Source organism: Leptopilina heterotoma, unplaced genomic scaffold, assembly GCF_015476425.1.
Source record: "Leptopilina heterotoma isolate Lh14 unplaced genomic scaffold, ASM1547642v1 Lhet_268, whole genome shotgun sequence".
Classification (NCBI taxonomy): domain Eukaryota; kingdom Metazoa; phylum Arthropoda; class Insecta; order Hymenoptera; family Figitidae; genus Leptopilina; species Leptopilina heterotoma.
Genome location: NW_025110977.1, coordinates 32,201 through 47,092, shown reverse-complemented (window position 1 = coordinate 47,092; position 14,892 = coordinate 32,201). Strand labels below are relative to the sequence as shown.

Here is a 14,892-nt window from a genome sequence, read left to right as displayed (position 1 = left end):
TTATTATTTCTAGACAAAGACTTATTATTTTCTGACTCCCTGAAGAGGAAATCATATTTCGAAAAGTTTTATAAAAAATTTTGGTCTTTAAAGATTTATTACATTATAATAAAGGCCGTAGCAGTATAAGCATGTAAAAATGGCCCCCTCTTGGATTGGGTCCATATTTAGGGAATAATTTTGACCTATTATGAGACTTATTTTCACTAAGTTTCAACTCGAAAAAAAATTTTGTTTTTGAGTTATACAATTTTTTTGAAAAATTCAAAAAAATTCAAAAATTTTTTTTCCCTTCGAAATGGTTGAACCGATTTTCATGAAAAATTTTTTTTGTACAATACAATATGAACAGTTAATAAAAAAAAATTTTTCGACCAAATTCTAACAAAGGAAGTCAGTAAAAAGTCAGTAAAAAAAAATTTTTTTTAAATTTATTTTTAAAAAACATTTTTTTTATTGAAATTTTTTTTTCACAACCGCCATTTTTTTTCTATAAAATAATAGTCATTTCAAGAGTAACATATATTTTTTGCAAGATGATTGAAAGGGTACTTCATACTTTAAAAAATAAAAAACCGATTTTTGGCCCCTAAATAGTACAGTTTTCTATATAAACCAGGGGCCAACATTTTTTAAAATTACATTAAAAATTAATTAATACTTAAATTAAATTTCTAAAAAAGTTAATAATATATGTCTGTCTATTGTAAATATTGATTTTTTAGTCAACTTTTCAAAAAAATTTACAAAAAAAAAAATTATTTTTGAAGTTTTTTTAACTTTGGCATATTTTTTCAGAATTGTAGAAAAAATTTGAAATTTACATAGGTTTAAGTTTTATCTTTAACTTAAGACCAAAAGAGTTTAAAAATCTTAATCGGTTCGTGAGATCCCAATATATATAGAAAATATCTACTGCTTCGATTCAAAAATAATATTTGTTTGAATAATTGTGTTTAATTCAAATATATTTTCTGATTTGGTTTAAACAAAGAATATGTTTAAAAATGTTATGTTTGATCCAAACTTAAATGTTGATTAGAAATAATTTAAAATCAACCATAAATTTTGTTTGAATTGAATATATTATTTCTATAAATGAACCAAAAAATATGTTTGAATTAAACTGAAATTTGTTTGACTGTATAGCAAAGATATTTTAAGTTTTATTTAAACAAAATTTTTTTGAATCAAATAAATCGTTTTCTCAGTGATTGACATGTTTTTGGGCCGTGCGCGTGCAGCCGTACCAGTAATTCCCGACGGTATAGTGTACGTCCATTTACTGTTTCAATAAACCTTGTACATACTAAAAAATCAATATTTGCAATAAACAGGCATATATTATTAACTTTTTTAGAAATTTAATTTAAGTATTAATTAATTTTTAATGTAATTTTAAAAAATGTTGGCCCCTGGTTTATATAGAAAACTGTACTATTTAGGGGCCAAAAATCGGTTTTTTATTTTTTAAAGTATGAAGTACCCTTTCAATCATCTTGCAAAAAATATATGTTACTCTTGAAATGACTATTATTTTATAGAAAAAAAATGGCGGTTGTGCAAAAAAAATTTCAATAAAAAAAATGTTTTTTAAAAATAAATTAAAAAAAAAATTTTTTTACTGACTTTTTACTGACTTCCTTTGTTAGAATTTGGTCGAAAAATTTTTTTTTATTAACTGTTTATATTGTATTGTACAAAAAAAATTTTTCATGAAAATCAGTTCAACCATTTCGAAGGGAAAAAAAATTTTTGAATTTTTTTGAATTTTTCAAAAAAATTGTATAACTCAAAAACAAAATTTTTTTTCGAGTTGAAACTTAGTGAAAATAAGTCTCATAATAGGTCAAAATTATTCCCTAAATATGGACCCAATCCAAGAGGGGGCCATTTTTACATGCTTATACTGCTACGGCCTTTGTTTGCAGTATAAAATTAACTGTACAAAAGTCAAATAAGTTTTTAGTTTGACATTAAATTTTATGAAATGGAAATTTTTTTATGTATTAAAATAAGGTGTTGCAAAATCAAGTGAGAAATAATTTTATTTAAATGTATTCATGAGTAAAAATAATATTAGATAAATTTGTTTATTAACCTGACGTCAAATAAGTTGCTGTGTTTATCTCAAATGTTGCAATATCTATAAATGCTTCGTTTTATTTAACTAGACATAGAAATTTGCATTAGAATAGATACAGGACAAACATAAAGAGCATATATATATTCAAACTTTAATATATTTGTGTTCAAATTTGAGAAATTTAGAAAGAAAAATTCTTTCTACTTTACGGTAAGTTTTATATATATATATATATTTTATTTTTATTTATTATGTATGTAATGGATTTATATTATAAATTTCTATAAAATAATATGTAATCGTAAATAATAAAAAAATAAAATATCTTTTTAAACAGATATTAATTATTTATTTATTACACAGGCACTCAAAAAAGTGGTTTGTTTATTGAACCAGACCTACATACCTTATAGTATTTTTAACCGCTGAAAACGAACATGAAGTCAGAATTGTTCCATCAATCTCTTTTTTTTAATTCGAGAAAACTACCCTTAGGAGTACAAATTCAAAGTTTAAAATAAAAAAAATGAAATCACAGATTGTTTTTCAAAACAGAACAATAAATTTATGTACTTCTTTTTCAACCCTTTGATTTTTAAAAATCGAAAAAACCACTCTTAAATGTGCAAATCCAAACATTAAAGTAAAAGAAATGAAATAACAGATTGTTTGTCGAAACAGAACAATAAATTTATATATTTCTCTGTCAACAACTCAAAAAAAATGTCAGAATTAAAACTCCCCTTAACAGGAAAAAAATTAGAAAAAATATTAATTTTTTAAGTGAAGCATACGTTTCTGTATTCTTTTTCGTTTTAAAAACTCAAAGCAGCGTCAGAATTAAAACGTTACCATTTGTTTTAGTTAAAATTTGAAAAAACTACCTAGTGGCGAAATTCAGATGGAAAATAAAAAGGTTTTAATTGTTCTTTTAAAATACTCATTTTTTAAAACTTTTTCTTTAAAGTATGAGTTTATCCATATAAGGGTAGTTTTCTTTAATTTCAATAAAAAGTTTAAGTTGTTGTAAAAGAAGTACATAAATTTATTGTTCAGTTTAAAAAAACAATTTCTTATTTTATTTTTTTATTTTAAAGTTTGGTTTTGCACATTTAAAGATAGTTCTTTATAAAACATAATTTTTATTCTTATTTTCTCAAAGCCTTTTAAACAATTACAGGAACTAAAAATGAAGTACGTCTATATATTGCTGTACGGTCTCTTTGCGCCACTTTCATATTCAATAGAGGTGAATATTTCTGTTATAAATTACATTTAATTAATTGTTTATTGCAACTATAATATAAAACATTTATTTAGAGCCATAAAAACTGGATTCATAATGACATTCAGGAACAGCCACAAACATCTGATTATAAAGTTATTTCGGTTAAACATTTAATTAAAAAAAGAAGTATTAATGAATTATCAATAAAAGTAAAACTTAATGGCACAGACAAGGAATTTGTTTTGCAATGTGCAAGAGGCTATTTTGCTGGTAAAGACACAAGAGTTTGGGAAGCTGAAATAATTGGAGATAACTTTAAGTACACTCTGAAAGAAGGGGTAAGTAAATAACTATATTTCACTGTTTTAAACTTGCCTATAGTAATTAACAATTAATATTCTTTTTGTAGATTATGGAAAAAGTAAATATATCATTCTATCAGGACGAGAAAACAAAGTCTGTAGTATCACATACAGTGAATAAAAGAGGAATTTCTGAATTTGTATGTACTGCTTTTTACTTTTTCGTAGAAAACACTATTTTTTCGTGTATGTAATAATAATTAAATATCAATTTTTCTTTTAGAATGGTATTATTAATTCTAACGTAATAATACATCCAATCAGTCATCTAAAACGTGAACGTCGTGACGCTAAACCATATTCCGAGTATGAGAATAACAATATCAACAATTATCACGTAATTTATAAGCGAGACATTTCTTCTTTCTATAATGATGATGATAATAATGAAGAGTCTAATAAGATAACAGAAGACTTAAATTTAGAAACACCGGACATAGTGTATCCAGAAATTTTGGTATTTGTAGATATAACGCTTTATGAGTAAGTTTCAATTTTGTAATGCAATATTCAAATTTAATTTAATACTTTACTGTAAATCAATAATTGACATCATGATTTTTAGACGTTTTCAAATGGACATTGAGAAAACTGTTGCTTATACTTTAACTCTTTTTAATGGAGCTGATCTAACTTACAGAGTTATGAAAAAACCTTTAGTTCGTTTCAACATTGCTGGAATTGTTTTGTGTCGGGTAATTTGATTTTGTAATACTATTAACCCAAAGATAAATAGCTTATCAATTTTATGTTAAATTAGCATCAAATTGATCGTCAAATTTTCTTTAATTTAATTTCTCAAATTGACAAAAATATATCCCACATCTTGATCATTCTTTGACGCCAATTTGACGATAATATTTGTCAGAAATAAATTAAAGTTTTGAAGATATTTTTTTTAATTCTTTAAACTTCAATATTCAATTTTGTAGGAAAAACAAAATTTAGACATTATAATTTTTAATATACAATAAATCTATAAAAAATTATTTATTTTTACGAAATTTTGATATATAGTATATTTAAGTCAAAATTTCTTGCTTTGACGAATATTATAATACATTGATCATTGATTATAATAATAAAAATTGAAGTCAAACTGATTGACGATTTCTCTTTGGGTAATTATATTAAATAATTAGCTTAATAGTTATTTACAAATAGTGTTAAAGATTTATAACTTCAAAGTGATAAGCATTTGGCTATATAGAATAGCTTGTTGCTGCAAAAAAAGATAATTTTATTACTCTAGTAAATTGTACATTTTTTTACAATTCAAGAATCAAACTGTTCTGAACAAACCGTTTGATATTTTCCCGAATGTATCTACGCTATTCTCAAAGTTTATGTATAATGAACATAAATTCAAAATGGGAAAAGATTACGACATTGCAATTTTAATGGGTTCATATCCAGAATACAAAGGAATACATGAAGGTTTGATATTTTCTGAAATATACTAGTTTGTCTACAAGAAGATTACATGAGAGTTACTAAAAAAATAATTTCTCAGGTTATGCAACAGTAGGAGGGGCATGTTTAAAAAGTAATGATGAAAAAGAAATATACTCCACTGCCATTATGTTGGATGATACACTATTTTCTGGAATAAATATTGCTGCACATGAATTAGGTCATTTGTAAGTATGCGTTAAAAAATTATATATTATTATTAACCATAAATAAAGAAAAGCAGTCATCATAAGTTTTTCAGTTCATGTATAGGCATTATTAACCTTTATTACAATTTTTTATAGGTTTGGATCCCCCCATGATGGTAATTCAGCGAAGCAAAACTCCAATTTACCAGGAGCAGAAGCATGTCCTGAAAATGAAGGTTACTTGATGAGCGAACGGGCTGATGCAAAGAACCGATATCATTTTTCTTCGTGCTCCAAAAAAGTTATGTCTCACTTTTTCAGGTGAGAATAAATTGTCAGAATCTGTTGTTGAACTATTTTAAAAAGGTTTGTCCTAAAATACTGAATTCTTACTTTATTTCAGTCAAGAAACTGCTAAATGTCTTCTAAATAATCCAGCTGAGCATAGAAATGATGAACAAATGTTAAGAATACTGCCTGGTAAATTATTACCAATAGATGAGCAATGTCGAAGACTTGGACATGCCAAGGCAGGAGAAGTAAGCTAAAACATATAGGATTTTTTAATATTTAAGTTTACATAAAGACTTTATAAATACATTTATTAATCATGAAATAAATATTAAGATTCTTTTTGCAATATAACAGTCTAAGTACTTTTTATAATTATATTGTTTTAAATACTTAAATCTTTTTAGATAAATCCTAGCATTTGCTCTGGAATAAAATGTATCGCTCATAACAACACTCTGTATACTAATACGCAATGGGCACTTGAAGGAACTCCTTGTGATTTGAATAAAGTAAAAAATTCATGAACATTTCATATTTATTCAATAACTATTACATATCAGGAAATATGTTTTAATAAATCATTTAATATTTCAGTTTTGCTTAAGAGGTGAATGTGTAGACGTACCTTTTAATGAAACTAAAACGAACTTGGGTCCAAATATATTATTCCCACCATTTTATCATCTGCCTGGAATTAATAAGTCTGCTGAAGAACAATGCAGAGAAGAAGGACATAAAGACTTTACTGAAGTTAGTTTAAATAATTTATTAATAATAATTTATAATACTATCCATCTAGCTTTAAAGTTAATTTTTATAATTGTTGTTACAGGCTTATTTTAAAGGATGTACATGTTATTGCCAAACTACGAACCCATCAGGTGAATATATAAACTATCAAAACAAAGCTCAGGATGGAACATTGTGTAATAATACCGGGGTAAATAAAAATTGTTATTAAATAATAATTTTAGAGAATACTTCAAATTAAAATTAATTTAAAATGCATTGTTACTCTGAACCTATCTAGTCTTTCAAAACAACCAATTAAAAATGTGCTACTTTTAATTTAAATTTCAATGTGGTTCCTTCCAATTTTGCAGTACTGTCGTTACGGAGAATGTGTGATTGAATCCCCTGATTTAACTCCTACTATAGAGGAACTAACTACTACGATCTCTTCTAAAGACATAATTATTCCTTTAAATGAAGTTCCAGTTGATGATTCAATTAACAATCCTGATTACGTAGAAGAGCCTGAAAATGTTACAAGTTTTGATGATTATACAACTACAACTACTACGTCTAATGAAATAATTATTTCTTTAAATAAAGTGCCAATTGATAATACAATTAACAATCCTGATGACGAAGAAGAGCCAGAAAATGTTACGAGTTCTGATGACTATACAACTACAACTACTACGTCTGATGAAATAATTATTCCTTCAAATAAAGTGGAAATTGATGATTCGAATAAGAATACTGACAACGAAGAAGAGCCGGAGATTTTTACGAGTTCTGATGATGACTCTTATTACTCTGAATATTATACTACAAATACTAATGATATAAATATTCTTTTAAATAAAGTGTCAATTGACGATTCAAATAAAACTACTGATAACGGAGAAAAGTCGAAGAACGTCACAAGTTTTGCTGATCATACTTCCACAACTACTACTTCTAATGACATAAATATTCCTTCAAATGAAGTGCAAATTGATGATTTAATTAAAATTACTGATAACGTAAAAATGACGAAAAACTTCACAAGTTTTGCTGATCATACTTCCACAACTACTACTTCTAATGACATAATTATTCCTTTAATTGAAGTGCCAATTGATGATTCGAATAGCAATACTGACGACGAAGGAGAGCCGGAAAGTTTTATGAGTTCTGATGATGACTCTGATTACTCTAAATATGATACTACAAATAGTTATTCTAATGACAAAAATATTCCTTTAAATAAAGGGCCAATTGACGATTTAAATAAAACTACTGATAATAGAGAAAAGCCGAAAAAAGCCACAAGTTTTGCTAATCATACTTCCACAACAACTTCTTCTAATGACATAAATATTCCTTTAATTGAAGTGCCAATTGATGATTCGAATAAGAATACTGCCGACGAAGAAGAGCCGGAGATTTTTACGAGTTCTGATGATGACTCTTATTACTCTGAATATGATACTACAAATACTAATGATATAAATATTCTTTTAAATAAAGTGTCAATTGACGATTCAAATAAAACTACTGATAACGGAGAAAAGTCGAAGAACGTCACAAGTTTTGCTGATCATACTTCCACAACTACTACTTCTAATGACATAATTATTCCTTTAATTGAAGTGCCAATTGATGATTCGAATAGCAATACTGACGACGAAGGAGAGCCGGAAAGTTTTATGAGTTCTGATGATGACTCTGATTACTCTAAATATGATACTACAAATAGTTATTCTAATGACAAAAATATTCCTTTAAATAAAGGGCCAATTGACGATTTAAATAAAACTACTGATAATAGAGAAAAGCCGAAAAAAGCCACAAGTTTTGCTAATCATACTTCCACAACAACTTCTTCTAATGACATAAATATTCCTTTAATTGAAGTGCCAATTGATGATTCGAATAAGAATACTGCCGACGAAGAAGAGCCGGAGATTTTTACGAGTTCTGATGATGACTCTTATTACTCTGAATATGATACTACAAATACTAATGATATAAATATTCTTTTAAATAAAGTGTCAATTGACGATTCAAATAAAACTACTGATAACGGAGAAAAGTCGAAGAACGTCACAAGTTTTGCTGATCATACTTCCACAACTACTACTTCTAATGACATAAATATTCCTTCAAATGAAGTGCAAATTGATGATTTAATTAAAATTACTGATAACGTAAAAATGACGAAAAACTTCACAACTTTGGCTGATCATACTTCCACAACTACTACTTCTAATGACATAATTATTCCTTTAATTGAAGTGCCAATTGATGATTCGAATAACAATACTGACGACGAAGGAGAGCCGGAAATTTTTATGAGTTCTGATGATGACTCTGATTACTCTAAATATGATACTACAAATAGTTATTTTAATGACAAAAATATTCCTTCAAATGAAGTGCCAATTGACGATTCAAATAAAACTACTGAAAATAGACAAAAGCCGAAAAACGCCACAAGCTTTGTTGATCATATTTCCACAACTACTACTTCTAATGACATAATTATTCCTTTAATTGAAGTGCCAATTGATGATTCGAATAACAATACTGACGACGAAGGAGAGCCGGAAATTTTTATGAGTTCTGATGATGACTCTGATTACTCTAAATATGATACTACAAATAGTTATTTTAATGACAAAAATATTCCTTCAAATGAAGTGTCAATTGACGATTCAAATAAAACTACTGAAAATAGACAAAAGCCGAAAAAAGCCACAAGTTTTGCTGATCATACTTCCACAACAACTTCTTCTAATGACATAAATATTCCTTTAATTGAAGTGCGAATTGATGATTCGAATAAGAATACTGCCGACGAAGAAGAGCCGGAAATTTTTACGAGTTCTGATGATGACTCTTATTACTCTGAATATGATACTACAAATACTAATGACATAAATATTCTTTTAAATAAAGTATCAATTGACGATTCAAATAAAACTACTGATAACGGAGAAAAGTCGAAGAACGTCACAAGTTTTGCTGATCATACTTCCACAACTACTACTTCTAATGACATAAATATTTCTTCAAATGAAGTGCAAATTGATGATTTAATTAAAATTACTGATAACGTAAAAATGACGAAAAACTTCACAAGTTTTGCTGATCATACTTCCACAACTACTACTTCTAATGACATAATTATTCCTTTAATTGAAGTGCCAATTGATGATTCGAATAACAATACTGACGACGAAGGAGAGCCGGAAATTTTTATGAGTTCTGATGATGACTCTGATTACTCTAAATATGATACTACAAATAGTTATTTTAATGACAAAAATATTCCTTCAAATGAAGTGCCAATTGACGATTCAAATAAAACTACTGATAATAGACAAAAGCCGAAAAACGCCACAAGTTTTGCTGATCATACTTTTACAACAACTTCTTCTAATGACATAAATATCTCTTTAAATGAAGTGCAAATTGATGATTTAATTAAAATTACTGATAATGTAGAAAATCCGAAAAGCGTCACAAGTTTTTCTGATCATACTTTCACAACTACTACTTCTAATGACATAACAATTCCTTTAAATGAAGTGCTAATTGATGATTCAAATATAAATACTGATAACTTAGAAAGGCCGAAAAACGTCATAAATTTTGATGATTATATTACTACTTCTAATTATGACATAATTATGCCTTTAAATGAAGTGTTAGTTAATAAATCAAATAGCAATTTTGGTGATAAAGAAGAGCCAGAAAACATATCAAGTTTTAATAACAACACAAGTTCTCTACATTCAACAACACATCGTGATTTAATGAAGAATGACGATAGTTCTCATAATGACAGTGGTAAATTTGAAGAATCAACAACTTCTGAAAGTATTTTACATTTTAATAATATAAGTACACCCCAAACAGGTACTACCTTTAATACTACAGATTCTGTCGGCAAAGAATTACAAATTATGAAGGAACAGTGCAAGCGAGCGAAGGAAGGTTACTTTTTCGGGGTTAGTGTACGAACGTTTAATTTACTTTGATAGAAATATAGTATTTTTTCTAAAATTTAAGTATTGTTTTTCTTACAGCATTTTCCAAATAAATGTTTAATAGCATGTACTCTTGTCAAGTATTTGGAATACCATCCCAATAAAAATAATGATGTCGATTTTCAAGCAATTCGTAATACTTATGCAACATACCATCATTATAAAGTAGTTGTAGCTCAAGATGGATTTAAATGCAATGACAATGGAGTAAGAAATGTTTTACATTTATATATTAAAATTTTTAATATTTAATTTATATTCAATTGCATCTATAAGTCTTTAAAATTTTCGACATGTATATTCTTTTAGTATTGTCAAGGTGGGCAGTGTGTTGAAAAGACTGATACCTTGTATAGAAATTTACAATTTTTATACGAACAGTGCAACCGATATAGATTGTATTATTTCTTCAGTGTTAGTATAAAAACAATTTTATTTTTAATATGATTTTTTAATGTGCATTTAAATAATATTTTATTATTTTTCCAGCCTCTTGAAAATAAATGTGTGTTAGCCTGTACAGATTCTAAAAATTTGGAATACCATCCCGATAAACATAATGATTACATGTATGAAATGATGAGTAGATTTAATATTCAATTCAAAAATTACAGAGAAATTCCCATGCAGGATGGAATTGAATGTAAAGATAATGGAGTAAGAAATGCTTTACTTTTATGAATTAAAATTTTTCCAATCTTTAATTTAATTTCAATTGCATTTGTAAGTCTTTTAAATTTCCGTCTTGTTTATTGTTTCAGTATTGTCAAAGAGGGCAGTGTGTTGAAAAGACTTATTCTGATACCCTAGATAAAATGGCACCCCCTTCAATAGAATCTAATGATTTTAATACCAATGTTTATAATGGCACAGTACCATCACCTATTAATTCAGATAATAAAGAATTACCCACACCAAAAGATAATGTTAATTCTGATACTTCAAATTTTCCACATAGACATTTACAAATTTTATACGAACAGTGCAACCGATATGGATTGTATTATTTATTCACTGTTAGTATAAAAACAATTTAATTTTGGTCTTATTTACGGTTTCTTTTAATGTAGACTTAAATAATATATTATTATTCTTTCAGTTTCAGGAAAATAAATGTTTGTTAGCTTGTGTAGATTCTAAAGATTTGGAATACCATCCCAATAAACGTAATGATTACACGTATGAAGCGATTAGTAGAAATTATATTCAATCCAAAAATTACAGAGAAATTCCCGTGCAGGACGGAATTGAATGTAAAGATAATGGAGTAAGAAATGTTTTACTTTTATGAATTAAAATTTTTCCAATCTTTAATTTAATTTCAATTGCATTTGTAAGTCTTTTAAGTTTCCGTCTTGTTTATTGTTTCAGTATTGTCAAAGAGGGCAGTGTGTTGAAAAGACTTATTCTGATACCCTAGATAAAATGGCACCCCCTTCAATAGAATCTAATGATTTTAATACCAATGTTTATAATGGCACAGTATCATCACCTATTAATTCAGATAATAAAGAATTACCCACACCAAAAGATAATGTTAATTCTGATACTTCAAATTTTCCACATAGAGATTTACAAATTTTATACAAACAGTGCAACCGATATGGATTGTATTATTTATTCACTGTTAGTATAAAAACAATTAAATTTTGGTCTTATTTACGGTTTTTTTAATGTATACTTAAATAATATAATATTATTCTTTCAGTTTCAGGAAAATAAATGTTTGTTAGCTTGTGTAGATTCTAAAGATTTGGAATACCATCCCAATAAACGTAATGATTACACGTATGAAGCGATTAGTAGAAATTATATTCAATCCAAAAATTACAGAGAAATTCCCGTGCAGGACGGAATTGAATGCAGTAATAATGCAGTAAGGAATTATTATTACGTTCAAGATTTTGAATTTTTTCACAAGTGTTATTTATAAGTTCGATTTTAATTTCCGTTTTCCTTACTTTTTAGTATTGTCAAAGTGGTAAATGTTTGGAAAAGACTAATTCTGGTGTTCTTTCAATCTTGTCTAATGATCCTCTTTTTGAATTAGCTAATGACGAATGCCAAAAAATTGGTACATCAGGTGCTTACAATGTTAGTATTTGAATAATTTGTATCTATTTATTTGTACTATTCATCTATTTAGGAAATTGCATATTTGATACATTTAATACATAAATTACATATTCTTTGTTAGGTCTCTTCGATTGATTGTACCTTAAATTGCAAAGAAAAATATTTCTCTTTAGGATCTTTTGTAATTAACCAGAAACTTGCTCCTAACGGATTTCCTTGCAGTAATAATAAAGTTCGTTTGTTTTATATATTTTTTTAAAATGTGATATTTATTCTTACACATTTTAACATAAAATGTTTTTCAGATTTGTCACGAAGGAACGTGCCAGTGAGTTTTCTATCGCAGCTATTAATACTATACAAAATATTAGAGTATAGAAACAAAAGTTCAAAATAAAATGCTTTTAGAATTATTACTTATAACTTTATATTTACTGAATATTTAATAATTTATCTACTGTAAAATATATTGCAAAATTAAATAAAGTTATATATACATATTTAAATGTAACTTAGTTTTTCTATAGTTTAATTAATGACAAGATTATTCGCTTCTTAATCATATAATACTCCTAAATAAACAATGAATAACATAAAAATTTTTTGAGGATTTTTCAAAATCCTTGTGTTCAGTTTGAAGTATTTATCTGATGAGTAAAGTGTTTTGAACTTTTTAAAAGTTACTGCAATGGCTTCGTCCATAAATTACGTCACACTTTTTAGGGGGGAGGGGGTCTATGAAAATGTGACTAATTGTAACAAAAAGGGGGGGTGGGGATTTTTTATTTTGTTATGTCACACTTTATACTCTATTTATTATAATGAGAAAATTGTAATAAATAAAAATATCAAATATATTTCTTGTTTTTAAAATATTAAAAAGTGTACTAATTATTATGAGGCATTTTACGTGAAATGTCCTAAGTTGAAATTTCAACTTCTTGAAAAAAATTAAAACTCGGGGAATTTGTTGTTCTATCAAGTAGAAATGACCCAAAAAATATTTTTGACTTTTTCGAAAATTTGGAGCCAATTTTACGAATTTTGATAACACTGGCTACTTTGTGAATTTTTTCTGAACATACTTGTAATGGAAAAATTTTTTAGAATATGTTTCTGAAAGGTTTTTTCGTCCCTTTTCCAATGGTGAATTTTATTTTTTAATATTTTAAAAATTTACCCTAATTTTGATAATTAATAGGGGAGAGGGCCCCAAGATGGACACCTTTTCGATTGATGGCTCTAAAATCCAAACCGAATAAGATATGTTAAAATGTTTTATACTAAATGAAAGTACAATTTATTAGGTAACTTATGGCCACTGAGATAAAATTTTATTTTGAACTTAAACATTTTTTATAGCATTTTTTCTAATTGTTATAATTTTTGACGAAAAAAAAAGTGGCCCCAAGATGGACACCTTCTTAAAAATCACTTTAAAGTGTGGTAAATTAGAGATAAACATCCTGTATTAATTTTTAAACTAATGTTTAATCATTTTATTCTATTTACTAGGAATAACATTATTAAAAATCTTAATTTTATAACTTGAGAATAAAAAAATAACATATTTAACTTTAATTTGACAAGTTAAGATATATCGATATATCGAATTCTCTATCGATAGCTCTACATTCCATGGCGGTAAAAATAAAAAATCTCAATTACGAGGCTTACAAAATTATTTAAAAAATGTGTAATCGAAAGCATGAAAATAAATACATTGAAATGTGGTGTCCATCTTAGGGTCTCAAAAGTGTCCATCTTAGGGTAAATGACACCATTTTTTGAAACCCAGAAAAAAATTGTATACAAACAAAATATTAATAAAATCATTTTAGAATATTATTTTATGATAAATAAATAATATTATAACGATAAATACCTATCTAAAATCAAAAATTTAAATAACTTTATCGACTTGAGAAAAATCGGAAATAAAACTTTTTTTGACAAAAAATTCAGGTGATATGCGCAGTAGAAAAAAAACTGGTTTTATTTTTCAAATATGCATAAAAATCTTCGTCTATACAAACAACAAAAATAAAAAAATTGAGAAGATGCTGTCACTTTAAACAAAAATTTTATAGGAAATGTCCATCTTGGGGCCCTCTCCCCTATTTAATTTTCAATTTCCCAAAAATCGGTCCGTTTTATTTAAAAATAAATTATTGCAAGTATGTTCAGAAAAAATTCACAAAGTAGGCGGTGTTATTAAAATTGGTAAAATTGGCCCCCCTCTACCCCACCAAATTTTCAAAAAAGTCAAATTTTTTAAAGGGGGGTTTACGAATTGTGACGTAATTTAGAGGGAGGGGGTTCCTTCAGATGTTACGTAGTGTGACAAAGGGGGGGAGGGGGTCAAAATGGGCTAAAAACGTGTGACGTAATTTATGGACGAAGCCAATGTATTTTAAGTTGCTTATTTTTTCTGTGTAATTATACCTGAAAAAACATGTGAATTCTTTCAATAAGGCAAAAT

At 26.9% G+C, this 14,892-nt stretch overlaps 1 protein-coding gene across 1 annotated transcript; it reads left to right on the top strand.

Moving 5' to 3' along the window:
• The first annotated feature begins 3,275 nt into the window (after window positions 1–3,275).
• Window positions 3,276–4,116, top strand: LOC122503699. Its single transcript, XM_043614346.1, has 5 exons — window positions 3,276–3,335; window positions 3,407–3,652; window positions 3,724–3,816; window positions 3,900–4,013; window positions 4,102–4,116. Exons 1-5 carry the CDS (start codon window positions 3,276–3,278, stop codon window positions 4,114–4,116), a joined length of 528 nt encoding a protein of 175 aa, XP_043470281.1.
• Window positions 4,117–14,892: the final 10,776 nt, after the last annotated feature.